We start from the raw sequence: 18,603 nt of genomic DNA on the forward strand, positions 1-18,603 counted from the left end.
TTTTTTTTTCTAAATTTTGATATAATCACTTTTAGCTAAAATTGAAAAGTTAATCCACCAAAAAATATGTATTGGACGAGCATCTAAAATCCAATCTGAACCACCATAGCATCCACTATTAAAAAGAAAAAAGAAAAGAAACCTTAATGCACTCCTTTATCCACTTCCCTTTTGTCCAACAAATATAAAAACATTTTCAAAAAGTATTATTGTTCCAGAAATATGTTCCAGAACCCTCATTCCAATTTTCTTTTTTATATTCTGCATTAAATATTCCAAAAAGTATTTCTAAATCTAAAAATATCTTTCCAAACATTTAATTCAAAAGATAATAAAAATAAAAAAAGTGTTAATTTTTTTATTTTATTTTTAACCGATGATAATTTGGGAATTACAGCTTTTATGAGATGAGAGAAGAAAAACGTGAGATTCAGGAAATAGCAGCCCACAAACAGACATCATCCTCTCTAATTCTCTCTTTTTCATCCTCTCTTTCAATACATCACTAAAAGCAAATGAAGACTAAATATTCTTTATATGTCTTACGTAGTAATTTTAAAATAAGTTATCAACCAAAATATTTTCATTGAATTTTCTGAAAATCGAACTTATTATTAGTCATTGACAAAAAAATACTCTGTATCATTGCAAATAAACATTTTCCCTTTCCTTCTCGTAACAAAGAAAAAAAAATCACATACAATTTTCTTACTTTCTTTTTATCCACCCTCCTTTCTTACCTTCTGTGGAGTCAAACGATTGGTGCAAATGCCTTTAATGAAACTCAAACTAGTTCGAGTGAGTGTAAAGTTCCAGAGATTCGTTTACCAGGGTTAAAAAATGTCGCTATTTAACCATTTATACAGCAAATACATTCCAATTCCAGAACCAGATTTCCGTGAACGTAATAATCACCCCAAAAAACAGACAGGAAAGAACAAATTAAAGAAAAAATAAACCTGTCCAAGTAGACGTATATACTCTTGAATATAATTAATCTCACAGTCCTGCATAATCCCTACTTTCTAAGCTAATGGTAACTTACAATTTAAGATACAAAATACAACAATGGGCATCATTTGACACCCTTGCTCCTGCTCCTTCTGCTGTTATATGTGGCTGTCACTCTTCTTCCCTTTTGCTTAGCAATGCTAGTTGGTGTGGCTGGCAAACCTGATTCGACAACCAGCTGGGAAGTATCTTGATGAACCTCGTACACGCTGGAACTGTTCTGCGAACCAGAGGCAACACCGTCAGCGTCCCCAATTACATCAGGCACGTCCATTGATTCACGCAATGTCTTGCAAGCCTCTTGCTCAAGAACAACCTGAGCTGTCCTTTCCTGACTTGAATCATTTGTATTGAGTTCCTTGTACTCCAATGTTTTTGTGTTCTGTCCAGTAACCTGAGCTGCATTGAAACTAGCAAACAGGAAAATGGCAGAATTAATTTAGATTTACTAATTTTGATAACTGTAATAACAAGAAACGAAGACCAGCATTTCTTTTCCCAGACAGGTGGGGAAAAAGTCAGTTGATGTTCCCACATATTTCAAGTCAATTACAAAAATTGTTCATTCTAAATTTCGCAATGGATTAAGGTTGGCAACTGAGAATCGAGGCTTCTTGGAAATTTGAACTTAGTACTGAGTAAAAGTATAATTTAACCCAAAATTTTACATTCCACTGATCAACTAAAAGTAAAAGGCACCAAGGTTATATATAAATAGGTTTTACTTTAAGAAAGTTCAACATCAAAGAAAAGCCTGTGAACCAAAATTTACCTTGGCTCTGAAGAGGGGAACCCATTTGCCAATTCATCTTCTGCTCCAACCTTCTCTTTGATTACTAAGTGGTTACTATCTTGTAATCTAGAATTTGTAGCTGCATTTAAATGAAGGATCAGCATATAAGATGAATACAAAATTGAGAATATTGAATAAAATATTAAACTCCAGATCACAAAGGAGAAATTTATCATAATCGAACAAAAGGAAAACACCATGATCTACAAAACCAAGCAAGGTCTCGTAGACTACCACCCTGATCTATGTACATACATCCTCATGAAAATGAGTAACATATGCATAGCATACCCTAGCTAAACGAGAACTCAGAAGGGTTGCAAAGCTGAACCCTTAGCATTGTGCAATGGTTCATGGTACATTGCTAAACACTAATAATGCGTCTCGCAAATAGCATTTTAACAAGTGTGACTACAAGTTGTCAGATAACACATTAAATCAACTGAGCATGTTTTCTAATCATAAGATAGCCAAAGTGACTGATTCATACCTTCTTTAGTTTCTTCAACTGAGTCTAGCTGATGACCTGGCCTATTTGTGTCATTGATGCCATTGACTTTAACCAGTCCGTCACCCCTGTTTAACATTCAAAGAAAAGCTACGATTAGAATACAAATAATATACAGGACCAGAATTCATACAAAAAGCTTGTCTAGATCTACGCACATGGGACTCTTGGTAACAAAAACATTGACAGGATTAAACTCAACATAGTTTGTCACTGTTATTGTCAGTTTGCAAGGGGTACGTGTCTAGACTTGCAAAATTTCTAGGTTGGTCAACAATAATCAAATGCCAGGAACGTCAAAGAGCTCTTTAGTCAAGACAGTCATCAGTTTCAAACAGTGTCGCACACTAAGGGTAATTTTTGCAATTAAGGAAAGCTAAACACTCCAAATATCAGCCTAAAGAAAATGTCAAAAAGTTGGTGAACATATCAAACAATTTAAGGACCTTAAATGCCTCATAAGACAGTTGGAAATGGGAATCGAGAATAAGGTACTATTAGAAAGTAAATGAGAAAAAAACTTAACCTGAATAAACAGACAAACACAACTTCATTCATAAGTGATACGATAGAAATACTCAAACCTGTACATATCACTTGAGGACCCATCTTGAAGTCCCGAAGTAGTTATTTCTCTGCTGTCATCTTGCGTACCTATGTGGCATGGATTTCCATAAGCAAAGTAAAATTTCTACTGAGAGATGGGGGAATAAAACTATTGCACAATGCATGAAAAAGGATGTCTGCTAGTCGGGTTAACAGAAAGAACAATAACGGATTGATACATGTAAGTAATTAAATCACACTTCTCAGATCTAAAATAATAACAATTAGAGAACAATGTTTGTGTCAAATTGCCGAATTATAACTCTCATGAATATATCAAAATCAAAAGCATTGATAATCAACAAATGTCCTTGATTTTAACACAAATTTGACTAACAGAATAGATCTGTAATAGGCGGCAGTTTACCTTTTGTCTGCTGAACATCAACAGAGACCTGAAGAAAAGAAAATCGTATTAGCATAAAATAGAGCTTAACTTTAAAAAATCTTCAATGTATTAAAAGGAGGGGGGCTGTTATATAAACTCCAATGCATATGTGCACCTGATTCTGTTCAAAATCAATGTTAACCGGATAAGACAGCACAGATTCAGGTTTGGACCCATCCTGTTTACTCTCCAAATCTGAAGGGAAATGAAGTTAAATGAGTAAAGCACGAACATACTTTATATGTTTTAAGGAATAAATATGTTTTACCAATAAAACAATTTATTATCAGTATAAACCAACAGGCTTGCTACAACAGCAGAATCATACCTGGAGAGACCTGAGAACCAAATCCTCTGACCATGTTAGCAGATGCATCCACTAAATTTGTAGAATTATGTACTCTCTCTGACAAACTAGCTCCAATGTTTTCAATAGCTGAAGAGTCTACATTATTTTTATTCTCCACGCCAAGTGTGGACCAATCAATTTTAGAGGAGGGAAGTGTCCTAAGTAAATCCTCTGTTGCCCTGGATCTTACTCTTCGAATTTCATCCTGAATACTCCATGAACCAGTAGCAGCAGAATCCCTCTTCAACTGCATTTCAGCATCAGCCCAAACCAAAATCCATAAGCACAACATTTTAACAATGTAACTCAATCTATCCAAATGACGAACCAGCAATGATTGATAGAAGTAATTACGTGAGGTACACTAAATGTTTAAAGCCCTATACCATTGACTAACTCTTATATTTCCCAACCACGAGTACCCCTTTTTGTACCACAGTTCATCTTTAATGAGACATGCTTAACTGGAACTCTTGCCAGAAAGACTTTCAATATAAAGACCATTGTACTCGTTGAGCCAGTCACCAAGAATAATCATCGGCTCTGATACAAGTTGTTAGATTTATCAAGGAGGAAGTTCACTGAGAAGATACAACACCAATAAGACTTGAGCTCAACCACATAAGAAATTGACATCACTTTTAATCCAAAACCCAAAACCTTAAGACAATGGGTTAATGGGTCTTCACCTTTATATGGTGCTCCACTTTCTTATTTCTACCCAATGTGAGACTTAGACTCACTTGGATTCCTAACAGATACAACAGCTGAAATAGGGGAAAATAAATCCTACACTCATGGGAAGCCACCCAACAGAGATTGGGCTCCCGAAAACCATAACAAGGAGTGGGAAATAAAGGAGACAACATCAAAAAGGGAGGGCAGGCATACATAATTGTTGAAATATAGAGGAGAATTGATTCAACCCAATCAAGATGAAATAGAGAAAATGAGATTGTTTCTCAAAAAGTTTGATAAACCAATAGGTACTTGTTGTCTAGCACGTTCATATTCAGGTGCGTTTGGAAATTCTCCTTTTGTTGTTGGACTCAATGTCTTAAAGATTCTATAATGAATGTTGGATGATGAACTCGGGTGCCACTAATCACACGACTCCCCTACCTATAAATTTCTCCTCCTACACCCCTTGCCCTAGCAATAAGAAAATATTTAAAAAAAATCATTAAAGACATATCATGTAATACTTTTTATGATGATCTTTGTAGGCTACAGGACAAGCATTCATGGAAGATGATTGGACATGTTAGATAATGGAATGACTTTATTATTTGGCAACAAATCTTTGCCCAAAACCACACAATATTAGCAACAATTTTTCCTCTTCCTTTAATTTAATAAACATCAACAATGAGTAGGTCCTTCTACAACATTGTCGTCCTTCTTTTATAGTCATAAAATTGCTATTTCCTTCCCTACTTAAGAAATTAGATGTGGAGAGTTTTCATTGTGAAGTGTGTGAACTTGGCAAACACAATGAGCACTTCTCCCTTCGATTTAATTCATACTTATGTGTGGGGTCCCTCAAATGTCCTTGAATGTATTTGGTGCTCATTGGTTTATTACCTTCAGTGATGATTGTACTAGGGTTACATGGGTCATCCTCTAAAACAAAAATCAAAAGTTAGCTCTGTTGTTCAATGATTTTTCTCAATGGTAAAAAATCAATTTGGTGTTAGCATTAAGAGGATTAGATCTAATAATGCCCAAGATTATTTTAATCATGACTTAATTCCTTTTGTAGTACGCAGGGTATCATTCATGAATCATCTTGTGTCAAAACACCTGAACAAAGCAGTGTTACTAGTGGATTGGCCTGTAACACACCATTTGATAAAGTCTTCATATGTTGGAGATAGATGAACCAGTAGCGTAAGAGCAACATGTGACTCAATAGTAGTTGTCCATGCAATATTGGGTGAACAGGTCTACCATGCAACCATCAATGGTATGTCCAATGAGGTGACAATGTTCACATTTTAAATGATTTCTAGAATTACATGTACGAGAGCATCCAGAGTTATCACTTTGCAGTATAAATGAAGTGTTTTCCCCCAAAGACAAAGTATGTGTCTCCATGTTTATTTTCTAAGGAATATGGAGGAGCACAGATGATGTGGAAATCAATGTAGGGTTTAATGATGATTCCAAATTTGATCACAGGTAGCAACATACTCTTGTGGCAAGCAATACAAACCGAAGGTCATAAAAAATACTACACATTTGCAAATGGTGGAAGGAGCTCGTTAAAGTAATGTAAGGCAGCATTAAGTCACCCAAGATAAGTAGGCATATGCCCCTCAAATTATCGTGGACCAACAAGTGTTAAGTTCTTGACACACATCATACAAATGTTGTGTCATTGGTATAAAGAACACGGGTCTCACTCCAAGCTTATGCACACGTCTACTTATGAAGAAAAAGAAAATAGGCTTAAGTAAGGTGTGAAAAGTTAATAACACTGCATAGTTAAGATCAATCTTTATCCATTGTTCATGTTGCTTTGTTGAAATAAATGCAATAGTTGTAGTAAGATGAGATTTGTAGCCCAAACCACTTAACCATAACTAGATTTTGGAAACCCAAGGGGAATAGTTAGACCCATCTGTCTTCTCAATTCTAACAATACATTTAGAAAAGATGGGAGAATTTGTTATAGAGATTAATGTGATATACAAGGAGTTTTTTTTCTAGAGATTTGGGAAAAATAATAACACAATAACCTGATAAGAGGGAAAAGTATATTGGACCACCAAACTAATGGACCATAACAGAACTCCTCAGACATTATATTTTTCAGTTTTCACAACTTCTGAAGACCGCCAAACATAATGATGCGCAACTCTGCAAAGAATAAAATAAATCCTTTCCATCTACTTGTTCAGTTGTCTGATACTCAATCTATATTAACTATAAAAATTTTAAGTTCATGAATTTCTGTAATAATAATAAACTGTGTTTAATAAAATGTAGGACCCAATTCTCTAATTAAATTTCTAGTAAAGATAAAGGTGACATATATGCAACTTCCAAAAGTAAAAACCACACATTAAATAGCACCTTGGAGGACGGTGTAGAATTGTTTCCCAATAGATATGGTGTTTCTTCTTTGAAGAGCTGAACACCAGATGGTGTTTGAGAATTGGGGTGGTCTATAGAAGGCGAGGCCCATGGAGGGCGTGTGCGCATATATGACTTGGCCACATCCACCGGTGATCCTTCATCTTTGGGATCCTGCATAACAGCCACACATACAGATTAAAACAAACCTTTATTGTGAAATCATGTTACCGTGATATAAATTATGTGAAGAGAAAAGGGGAAGGAGATAGCATGTACAAAAATCAGTATAGTTTCTCCACAAACAGAGAGTCACTAACCTGTGGTAATGCAAACAAATTCAAGCTGGGACTTCCATAACCTATAACAGAAGTTGTATCTAATCCTGACTTCTTTTCCTGCAACCATTTTTTTGCCTCCATAATGGCAGCACTATGGAGATCAGGTGAATCTGTATTTAAGAAATAAAAATCCATGGTCAGGAAACAGTAACATGTTATAACTGAGCTTTGTATGTAGAGAATACCACTTCCAGGAGTCTTGCTGAGTATATCTGTTGGCCTCTTATCTCCATTATCATCATTTGCAGGATCTACAACTCTTGATCTTATTATTTTTATCAATCTGTCACATTCTTCCCTGATCAATTATTAAACTGTATTAGAACCTTATTCCACACAACTTGAGGAAAGAGTAAATGCAGTTCAAGCAAACATTTAAAATTCAAACTCTTGATCTTACAATTTTTATAAATGCAGTTCCACTCTCATGTTTATACAACATATATATATCTCAAGGTCCGAAAATTTTAGTACCATAATTAATGTATTTGGCTCTTCTGACATGAAGGGTGAACTTTAAAAGGTAAAGTGTGGATATTTGTTGATTGAAAAAGAAAAATCAACATTTGAGATTTTAACAACTTCATAATGTTATCCAAGCACATGCACTTTACCACAATATCAACCAGTCATTGAATCAGTTATAACTTTGCATTTCACCTTCTAAACTGTATCCCTTCAATTTAGAGGAATCAAATCCATCCCTGATATGTGCAGCACAGTACTCGTTATATGATCATGTTCTGTGGCCCAGGTTAATGCTTATTTTTTGAAAGTCCCAAACTTAGGCCAAGTTAAAATCACCAACTATGTACATGATTGGACGATAATTTGAAATCAAACAATGCTGTCAAGTTTTGTCATAAATTCAAAATTTGACCAAGGGCAGAAATATCTTCTGATTTGACCACTACCATCAGGCACTCTAGATTATAATCATGGTATACAGGTAGATAAATATGTAATAGAATCATATTAGAGGCTAAAATTACTGCTAATTTAAAATTCAACTCTGTGAAAAACAATAGAAAGCCCAAAAACCACAATGCATGCATGTAGTGCCTTCTTATTTAACTACAGAAAATTACATTGTTGACAAAAAGATATAAAGAACTTTCAACATATTACCATATGATAAAATGGACGAAAAAATAAAAAACAAAAGAACATCCCACATGTCAAAATATAAATTCTTCAGTACCTGGAGAATGATTCCTTCAGAATAAGCTGCTCAATGATATGCTTGTTCTTGCTGTTCCCAACAAATGGCTGAAGCTCCTTTACAGAAAAATTGATCAGTCCTGATGTTCCATCCTTTCAATGCAGATGTCAATACAAAATGTGCAATGCTATCAGATAAAACCAGGGGACTCATGAAGACAACAACATATGAAAACTGTCTCTAACTGGATGGAAACACAATCTGCAATACTTTTAAAGGCCAATGCATTTCTAAAAGTGATAATTTAATCCTGAAGGTTCACTAATCATTTTATTTCTTGAGGGGATACTTTGAAAGGAGTTAAGCCTTCTAAAACTTCCAAAGGCCCATAAGTTATTGGAACAGCAAATTGTCTAAGAGGTCATATTAAGAGCAATGCCATGTCTTTGCAACGTATACGTGATTGCATGCGGCAACATGCACAGCATGCCTAACAAGTAAAAGAACTTCAATCTCATAAGTAATAAGAAAACAAAGGAAAAACTAGCTAACACGAATTACAAACCATTTTAACACTTAATGAAAATAACTAGTTAGACGAAAAAAAGAGAGCCTAAATCTCAATCAAGCAAAGGATAACATAAAAGAGAGTCAACTACCTTGCTCAATGCCACATCACCTTCAGACCGTTTATCGTTTTCATCATCGAAAGTACCAACTTCCTCTGCAAAATTAGGCACCAACCACATCGTTTAGTAGGGGTCAACAGCAACAACAATGTCAAAGACCAAAGAACGTACACAATTAGTTTTTCAACAACGCGCGACCATGACCCATATACTTAAAGCTCAATTCACGCAACTTCGACAATTTCCCAAATCCAACTAAGCACTTTAAAACAGCCATAATTACAATTTACAAGGTACTACTCCTACCTCGAATACTAGATCTACCAAACCTATATCAACTACAACCAGAGTCAACGCACACAAGCTCGAAAAGTCAAAACAAAATAAAACCACTACATCAACGAGATTAAAACCAAAAAGGACAGAAACCCTAGTATTTCAAGCACGGGAGTATAACGGTTCCAGAAGTTTGCATGATAACAGTAATTACCAGCGTCGGAATTGTTAGAAGATGAGGAGGGAGACGAGGAAGCAGCGGAGGAAGAAGAAGAAGAAGACGGGGAAGCATTATCGAGATCCAAAACAGAGGAGAAGATTTTCCCTGCGCCAGAGGCAATTAAACGCGAGGGAGACAATACGAAACGCGAGAGCCAGTTAGGACTTGGAGCCTCGGCCGGGGCGGGACGGTCGTAAGGAGTGCGGTTCCTCGCGGTGGTGCTCCGTCGCGTTCGGAGAATTTTGCCGCCGGATCGAGATCCGGGAGCGGAAGCCATAGAGCACTCGGAAAGTGCTTTTGTTCCGTAACAGAGCTTCTAATCTTCAGTTCCGAAACAGCACTTTACTTCACTCTTTCTCTCTTCGAATCCAAAACCTCTTTTCCCCGAAACAGAAGCCGATTGTTGCAGCGGTTACCTTCCGCTTATTGGTTTTTTTCCTTTTTTTTTTCTTTTTCTGCTTTTATTTAATATTTGTTTTTATCCTCAGTGTGTGGGCCAGGATAAATGTTGTCTTTGATTTTATTTAAATAAATAAAAAGCATGTGTGTTGGTGAAGGGTCTCTAATTTATTTCCTTTGGAGGCTAAATTCCGAAGGTATCTTTGTGGGAATAAACTTTCATGTGTTTTCAAAACTGCACTAAAAGAACTACGTTTTACTTTTATACAATTAAAATAAAAATTGATAATAATATATAACTTATTAATATTAAATTGTTACAAATATGAGTTAGTTAATAATGTGATTAGTTTCTTTTTTTTCTACTTATAGTTTTTTAAACAACCGAATCTAATTCAGAAATAAAAATATAAGTATAGACTAGAGGAGATTGACAACTATACAGATAAAATATACAGAAAAAATTAAAGAAAATTTTAACCCATCTGTTATAAATAAAGACACAAAAAGAATTACACACCATAAAATCCCTAATAAATGTACGTTAAAAAATTGAACAAAGAGCAACCCCTTATTTAATGTTGGTTTATTAAGGAAGTTTTGTTTCTTCGTGTCCTTGTCTTGGGTTTCAGTTACTTTAAAACAGAATCTTCAAACACATTATCATGCAAATTAAATCTGTATAAAGTGGGAATTCTTGTTTATTGGGTTAATTTAGAGTCTACTTATCTTCATTCCAGTTTAATTATATTTTAGGGTGGGACCTATGGTTTTCGGATTAAAAGTTGTCATATAATCAACTAATTAAAAATACGCGTAATTATAATTTTAATAAACTTTTTGTTTATTTTTAATTATTAAAAGTAAAAGATAGCTAGTTAATTCAATTCTCATTCAGTAAATAATGAAAGGATAAGATACGTCCTTTTAAAACTGAGCAATTAAATACTCATAAATGAGAATAAGATAGCAAACATATTTTAATACATATTAGGTTATAGTTTAATTTATATACAGATATATATACATAATTTAATAATTATGTCATGTATACCATAATAAAGAAATACATATTTCTATAATGGTTTTCAGTGTTATCCTTTAATTAAATAATATCCTTTATTATATTAAAATAATTTAATTATTTAATAAAATATGCAAGTCTATCGTCTCAAGTAACCCGATAACAGCTAAAAATAATTACATGATTTCCTCCATATAATCCTTTTTAAACTATTTTACAAATATACATACATAACACACACATATATACATATATATAATATTTTATAAAATTTACTTTGTAAAACATGTGAAATTAGAATGTATACTAAAAACAATGCACGGTTTTTCAATTATGTAAGATTTAGAAAGAAAGAATTTCCCAAAAGTATTTTAGTATAATATATAAATTAATAATTATAAAAAAAATTATTTAACTCGTATTTTATATTCTTAATTTTTATGTAAAATAGCGACCGATTGTTTTCAAATTTTCAGTGTATATAAAATTTCATATTTTTAATTCTTATCTAATTTTAAATAACCAAATTAAAAATACATTTTGAGAGCACTTACTAACCTGACCAAGAGCACGAAACCACCTCGTGGGTGAGGTGGGTGAGATGAAGAACTTAAAATAACGTTATCATGAAAGAATTATTCGTTTCGTACAAGTTAAAAATGCTTTAAAACAAGAATGAAAAATGCTTCAAATTATAAAAGAAAAAAGAAAATGCTTTACAGATTTAACATACATAAAATAGTTTTAACTTTCTAAAAGGCCGTTTCAGACAAAAGCATAGGTTGTTATTTTCAAATCTCATCCACATGACCCTAAAGTACTTTCAAGGTTCACGTGGTCACAAATGAGAGAAGCTAAATACATAGTATTTTTAAGTAACATGGAAACATCCCTGCTCAAAAGTCATTCTAACACATCACAACTAAGCAGTTTTATGTACAAGCGAAAGAAATAATTGATTTTGCTACAGTTAATAAACACAGCAAATGCTGGCAGAATCACTTTGGTGAGTAAATAAACTAAATGGTTAATTTTGTTATGTAGTCGCTTCAATTTATCTCATCGCAAATGCATAAGATTACCATAATGTAACCTTTGTGAGTAGTCACAGCAGAGCTACATCAAGATCTCACTGGTTTCATGTTGAGTGTATCTGCTTGGATACTGAAAAAATCATTAAGTACGTTTAAGGGAATGAAACTATAAGAGCTTAAAATACCAGTGTCTCACCACCCAAACCTCTCATACTTCAAGCAACACAGACAAATATACTATCAGCACTCAGTATAAGGTTGTCACAAACTTTGTACCACAATAACAGAAAGGACAATGAAAGTTACTAGCATACATGACATACCTAGTTGTCATTGGAACGAGAATGTCGTCTCCGTGATCTGCAAATTAGATAGTTTTAAATACCATGTACGAAAAAGAAAAGACAGTATGAAAAACACAATAGGATAGAAAGTACTTAACTACCTAATAACAAAAAATGGGTATTATGAAATGCACAATTATGACAACAACACATACCAGATTGCTAATAATTAATAAATGATTGAGATCATGTTTTATTTTCCACGTTAGTATGCTTTACAGTTATGTGTAATACTTTATAATTTATCATCTGTAGATGTTAAATCAGATTATTGACATTTAAAGGTCTAAATACAGACTCTGTCAAGAATACTATTCTAGGTAGCTGAAGATGGATAGGGATACCATGGTGATTTTGAATACAAAAGGCAAAGGAAGAAAGTCATTTGCTTGGGATGTTTGAGAAGCAAGTTTCACATAAATTCATTTTAATCTCATAAATGTTAAACAGAAAGACAAGCAAAGAAATGTCAAAACTGAAAACAAAAATAAGGAAAAATACTACCCACCTGCGAAAACCATTGCCACCCCTCAAAGGGCCAATTGAACTAACAAAATCATCATCAATCTCTTCTAGCCTATACTCGCCATAATCTACAGATGCTACAGAACCTTCATCAGAATTTGAAGTATCAGAGCTTAAAGGGCGATTACCCCTACTAGGATCACCAGCTCTTGCCCTTCTTCGGTTTCTAGAACTTCTAAAGTTATTGAAGGCATTATACAAAATACAAGAGGTCCACCAGTTACCTTCATCTCCAGGGAAGTCCTCAAAATCATCTGCACTGTCATCATCCCCATATTCAATCACATAATCTCCTAAAACCACTCCACGTGGAACTTCTGAATGAATAGTGCTCAAAACATCTACAATCTCGGATGACTGCTGAAAATTTTCCCAATCAAGCTGCCTGGCAGGATCAATTTTTGATGGACAACCATAAGGGTGTTCCAGCTGAGCATGTTTCTGCAGCTCGGAGTAACTTCCAACAAATGCACATTGCTGCTCATCACAACAACGCTTCTTTTCATCAAGATGCACACGAGCTTTATCAACTATAATCCATCCAGAAACATCACCTCTGCACAAGGGACAACTTAAATTGTATTGACAATCAGATACCACTGAGTCACTATTTGCCACGGAATTTGCATCGGACATTTGTGTTCTTTTAAAACGATCTAAACAATTTGAGTGCAATTGACTTGTGTCACATACAAAAGCACGGCACCCCTTATCATAAGATGAACACTGAAGGAGCACACTATTATGAGGAACTTCCAAGCATATAGGGCAGATTACATCTTCCCAACTGGTATCCAACAGAACATCTTCCATGCGCACTACCATATGTTGCACACTTTAGACTTCAGTATCACAAAATCTGAAACCAAAACAGAAGATTAACGTCATAGAAATAATCAGAAGTGTGTTTGCATTAGTCTATTGAATGTTCCTTACTGTTCTCTTCTCAGTTATGCAGATGCAAACTTGGTAACCTAAGTAGCAATCCTGGACTTCAGATCAAACCTAAGAAAAGAAGACAAATTTTGAATTTCGCTTAAAACCAACAACACATAAGTATATAGTAAACACAATTTATAAAATTGTAAATGCAGAGAAAATATAAACCCACACCACTAAGAATATTATTTGTAACCGTAATATAGTGTTTGGTTAGCTGAAAACGGAAGGGATGGGAAGAAAAATTCTTAGGACTTGAGTACAAGAGGAAAACTCAATCCAAAACATTAGTTTATTAGGTGGGGGAACCTCAAGTCTTCAGTACCACATCAAGTAGTTTATCTTATTCAATGTAGGACCCCTTACATTGTCACCTATCGGTATTCAATTTGGACCACAATGTAGCTCATTCCATAACCCAACTCTTAATGTAATACAGTTTGTTAGGACTTAAGCATAAGAAAGTTTAACCCAAAAGACCAATCTATTACATATGAAAATCTCAAGGCTTAAGAACCATTCAAGTAATTTATCCTACTGAATTTGGGACTTCTAACTTAAGGGTGGCATAATCCCTTCACGCCCATTTTTGCCTTCCCTTCAAATATAAGGGGGATTCAAAGAGGAAGAAAAATACTAAAAGTTTGTTGACTGTAAAAACTAAAAGCTATCTTCACAAGATCACTCTATCAAGTATTTCCACTTTTTGATACATACAACCCTAAATTATCAACACAATAAAAAAAATGGGTGGTCTGATTTAGAATATTCTTACTAGGTAGAAGAAGTGCACACAACCTTATCTCCAGAAACTGGAAAAAGGCTATCTCCAGGGATTTAATTGGTCCAAACTCAAAAATTCAGATGAAAATGTGGTCAACAGGCACTTAATAAGTTAATACTAACCGACTAACAAAACCTGATCTAAAGACACCAACCAAAAACCAGAGTAGGATCTCAAATAGAGCTGATAAGGTACAACTGGCACATCACCCACTTCTGATAAAAACACCAATAGAATTATACCCACATCACCGCCATGTTGACACAACAAGTTAGTGCATAATTAACAAAAATATTTATCTCAAATAAAACAATCAGATCAACATAACATCCCCTAATTAACAATACAAGAATAACTTGGAAGTCCAACTAATAATAATGCAAAAAAAAAAAATATCATCAGGATTGTCCATCAATAACAAAGTTGACCAATCCGAAACAAAGATTATTGCCGATAAATCATAGAACTAGCAGATTAAAACGAATGAAATGGCAGCAGAATAGTTGTATATTAGAGGGAAAAGAAAAGGTCAACCGGTTGTACCCATAACAAGGATGGGTAAACATAAAATGAAGAGGAGACAAAAAATAAAAGTTAAAGTGGGATTTGAGAAGAGGTAGAAGATAACCTGAAATTGATGTGTGAGTTGGGTCAAAGTGATAGAGGATGTTAGGATCGTAGGTTAGGTTGGTACATTGGACTCTGTCTTCCCTCTCCAAATTCCAACTAAAAAACTTAGTAAAGGTTTTCCCCAAACATTCAAGAAAAGGGACATAAATGCCCTTTTCAGTGGTGCCATTAGTCAAAGGGATGGCCGAACCTCAACGAATTAGTAATCATATAACCTTGTACTAGATTGGTAAAATGGGTCCGGCCGACCGCTGATCCGTCAATTTGATCCGGCAATTTGATAACTTTTATAATGTGGATTTGGTTAGATTTTTAAACCTGGCAATGGAGGTTTTTCTCCCATCACCTCATCAAATTTCTTCCTCTATTCCATTATTCTGAATTTTATTTTTTTAAACCAAATCAATTTAATATTTTTTTTAAGACACTCATCTACTTTTACCCACTCCTATTCTGGATAGAAATTTTCAAGAAGTTTTGATTGGGTGCTGAAAGAAAATTGACTGGGTGCAGAAAGAAATAGCCCACAATCTACAATAGTTTGATGGGTCACAGGTGAGATTGGGTGGGCTAGCTCACCAAGTAATAAATAAGTTTAATTATAATTTTATTTATGGTAATTTATTTCAATTAAACAATCACATACCAAAATCTCATTTCTAATGGTTTAATTTGTATGTGTGGCAAAGTTCATTTGAAAGAGGTGAAGGAGGAAGGAGAGGGAGCAATGAAAGAAGCCGAAGAATGAGGCATCGTGAAGGCGGCGTTGACGGTTTCCTTAAACCCATAAGTGCAAATTTGACATCTCATATAATCAATCGAGGTGTAGGAAGGAAAAATTTGAAGGTGAAAGAAGAAATAACCAAAAGTTATTCGTGTATTCATAATGAAAGAATAAATAAAAAATACGACGAAACATGCATCAAATACAAGCCCATCAACCACAAAAAGAAAATGTAAAATAAAATAATTAAAAAAATATTGGTCAATCCACTTGTCCATGAGTTACAACACTGGACAATTAGCTATAGTAGTTGGTGCTGTAGCGACGGCCACATTAAAATTACCTTATGGGGAGGTCCGTTTGATATCCAAAAATTGCTCGGCAATAGTTGGACAAGTGGGAAATGTTGAGGTAAACCAGAAAAATTTAGCCGGGTCTAAATGTTGGCCAGGTAAACGTCCTATAGTAAGAGGAGTAGTTATGAACCCTGTAGACCATCCGCATGGGGGTGGTGAAGGGAGGGCCCCAATTGGTAGAAAAAAACCCGCAACTCCTTGGGGTTTTCCTGCACTTGGAAGAAGAAGTAGAAAAAGGAAGAAATATAGTGATAATTTGATTCTTCAATAGAAATTGTTTCTTTGTATCATACTGATTGAAGTTAACTAAATTTTGACAAGGGTTGGACTAACCATTTTATCACCCCTACTTAATGCAATCAATGAATAATTTGATTACCAAAACAAAAATAAGTACAAATTTACAAAGAATATGGTAAGTTTTTGTTTCGGTATAGATATTCAGACCGAAATACGGAACTTGCTGATGTGTCTTTGTTGCTTGGGACGCTCGCTTATCCTCAATTGATGTCGTTCGCTCACTTTTCTGGAAGGGGCGTGAGTTATGGTGTCTCAGCTCTCAAGAAAGTGATTTTATTATTACTATAAAATATTATCTTGATTTTATTATCACTATATATAGAATATTATCTAGTGTCCATAGAACGTAAGTGGAACGTACCTGGCTTTTAGCCTTGGCCTGTATTTATAGTTTATCACAAGCCTAATAAAATATAAACAGACTTACCTTAAAATTCGGTCGGTTACTCATAAACAACTTTATCAATATCTTTAGTCAGATATTTTCTCCAATAACTTAAATGCTGGTCCAATTGTGGCCCAACACCTTTTTACCTGGTTTGACCCGGTTAACAAGCGTTGTGGCCCAATATCATTTAATCTGGTTTGTTGACGAGCGTTGCTATAGTAGAGCTAACGAGTGTTGCTACAATAGATAGACCGATCGGCTATTCTTTGTCACCGTTCGTCCCGAATATCATACTATACAGTTTTAATCCTAGACTTAACAAAATTTAAAGAGTTAAGTCAATTTTTAATCCTCTTTACAAAACATTAATTACGTATTTGATCTTTTAATTTATAAAAATCAAACATTTTTATTGTTACAAATATAATCAATTATACATACATTTTTGCAATGATTTAGTAAATACATTTTCTAGTTGATCACTAAAATTAACAAACTTAGTATTGATATATTTATATACAATATTTTCTAAAATAAAATGATAAGTAATAGTTCTTTCGTAAAATATAATATTCAACCAAATATAAAAAAGAATTTCATTATACATATAAATGTCATTTGAGTAACTTCTCCGTATTACAATTTTTTTAATGATTATTTAAGCCAAATAGATAAGTTCACAAATAATTAAGATTATAGTTTTGTTTATACTTTCACAATATATCCTTTTACAATATTTTGTTTCTTATTTTTTTAAAGATCAAGTCGTTAATGGATACAAACTCTAAACGCTAAACTCAACCAATACTTGAATAATATAATGATTTATTTTTAAAAAAAACTTTAATATATTTGAATACATAAATAACAATATTATGATGACACGTATATTAAGAATTAAGAAATTGGTTCTGTATACCCAAGGTAGAGAGTGAGTATATAATTCAATTTTTTAACTAATTATCTATATTTATCAAGAATGAGAGTCACCCTCCTAATTAAGTAAGAATTTCACATTAGAATCCATGAAGTGTTAATTGGCTTTGAATTTATTAATCTAATTTCATTCAAAATATCTAATACATACTGGTTCATCTTCTTCCTCTTTTCCATTCTCCTGTATCCTTCGTTTTTCAGTTTTTTTTACCCAAATTTCTTCATTCCTAAACCAAAACAACAATTTTATTCATTCCAAAACCAAAATCAGAGGCTACACTTTGGTTCTTTAATTGTTTTAGAAACCCTAAAATTGAAAAAATCCCTAATGTCAGTGAAGCTTGCACGGTGGTGTTCTTCCATGGCAACGGTGGTCCTCTCCAGCGACGGCAGCGGCGCTTCACCCACGGCAGCGGCGCTTCTCCCATGGCAGCAGCGGCGTCCTCCCACGGCAGCGGCGCTTCTCCCACGGCAGCGGCGCTTCTCCCACGGCAGCGGCACTTCTCCCACAGCAGCGCGGCGTCCTCCCACAGCAGCGGCGACGTCCTCCCATGGCAGCGGTCGCGTCCTCCCAAAGGCTGCGGTGGCGTTCTCCCAGCGGCACCGGTGACAGTGTGGGAAGATGGTTGCACAGTAGAGAAAAATGGTGGCTTTGAGAAATGACAATTCCATCATTAAATCATGTTATCTCAATCCCAACAAAAATTGCTTAGGTATTTTGAACGAAAGTGGTAAAAAAATCACTTCATCTTGTAAGATATCATATCAATATATATTACTAAATATATAGGTTAAAATATTTTTCTTTCTCTAATTCTTATAAAAAAAATTCAATTAGATCCTTAATTTTTATTTTGTT

General features: G+C 34.3%; 2 protein-coding genes across 10 annotated transcripts; both read right to left on the minus strand.

Moving 5' to 3' along the window:
* Positions 1–833: 833 nt before the first annotated feature.
* On the minus strand, positions 834–9,836 carry LOC124833795 (flocculation protein). Of its 4 annotated transcripts, none has more exons than XM_047308340.2 (13): positions 9,356–9,836; positions 8,896–8,960; positions 8,276–8,388; positions 7,263–7,372; positions 7,054–7,184; positions 6,734–6,907; positions 3,635–3,902; positions 3,422–3,501; positions 3,286–3,313; positions 2,897–2,966; positions 2,295–2,380; positions 1,784–1,883; positions 834–1,421 (listed from the first exon to the last, which is right to left on the minus strand). In XM_047308340.2, exons 1-13 carry the CDS (start codon positions 9,636–9,638, stop codon positions 1,076–1,078), a joined length of 1,854 nt encoding a protein of 617 aa, XP_047164296.2. In that variant the 5' UTR covers positions 9,639–9,836; the 3' UTR covers positions 834–1,075. The 4 variants fall into 4 exon arrangements, with proteins under 4 accessions (XP_047164296.2, XP_047164295.2, XP_047164298.2 ...); XM_047308339.2 differs by having other exon boundaries at positions 7,260–7,372; XM_047308342.2 differs by having other exon boundaries at positions 7,260–7,372; positions 8,276–8,343; positions 9,356–9,835.
* A 1,711-nt stretch (positions 9,837–11,547) lies between these two features.
* Positions 11,548–15,215, minus strand: LOC124833801 (uncharacterized). Of its 6 annotated transcripts, none has more exons than XM_088107078.1 (6): positions 15,039–15,215; positions 13,624–13,692; positions 12,912–13,546; positions 12,671–12,773; positions 12,142–12,178; positions 11,548–11,948 (listed from the first exon to the last, which is right to left on the minus strand). In XM_088107078.1, the coding sequence occupies exons 3-5, from the start codon at positions 13,510–13,512 to the stop codon at positions 12,142–12,144; spliced, it is 741 nt and encodes a 246-aa protein (XP_087963204.1). In that variant the 5' UTR covers positions 13,513–13,546; positions 13,624–13,692; positions 15,039–15,215; the 3' UTR covers positions 11,548–11,948. The 6 variants fall into 6 exon arrangements, with proteins under 6 accessions (XP_087963204.1, XP_047164313.1, XP_047164310.1 ...); XM_047308357.2 differs by having other exon boundaries at positions 12,671–12,755; positions 15,039–15,213; XM_047308354.2 differs by having other exon boundaries at positions 12,671–13,546; positions 15,039–15,211.
* Positions 15,216–18,603: the final 3,388 nt, after the last annotated feature.

This window comes from Vigna umbellata, chromosome 2, assembly GCF_029865625.1.
Source record: "Vigna umbellata cultivar VRB3 chromosome 2, Vumbellata_1.0, whole genome shotgun sequence".
In the NCBI taxonomy this organism is placed as follows: Eukaryota; Viridiplantae; Streptophyta; class Magnoliopsida; order Fabales; family Fabaceae; genus Vigna; species Vigna umbellata.

Excerpts from the sequence above, each read along its gene's own strand:
- LOC124833795 (XM_047308339.2), bottom strand. The coding sequence starts at position 9,638 with ATGGCTTCCGCTCCCGGATCTCGATCCGGCGGCAAAATTCTCCGAACG. Across the intron at positions 7,373-8,275 it reads CTGAAGGAATCATTCTCCAG|GGAAGAATGTGACAGATTGA; the intron begins GTACTGAAGAAT and ends ATAATTGATCAG. Across the intron at positions 1,884-2,294 it reads AGTTGAAGAAACTAAAGAAG|CTACAAATTCTAGATTACAA; the intron begins GTATGAATCAGT and ends ATTTAAATGCAG.
- LOC124833801 (XM_047308354.2), bottom strand. The coding sequence starts at position 13,512 with ATGGTAGTGCGCATGGAAGATGTTCTGTTGGATACCAGTTGGGAAGAT. Across the intron at positions 12,179-12,670 it reads GGTGGCAATGGTTTTCGCAG|ATCACGGAGACGACATTCTC; the intron begins GTGGGTAGTATT and ends TCTAATTTGCAG.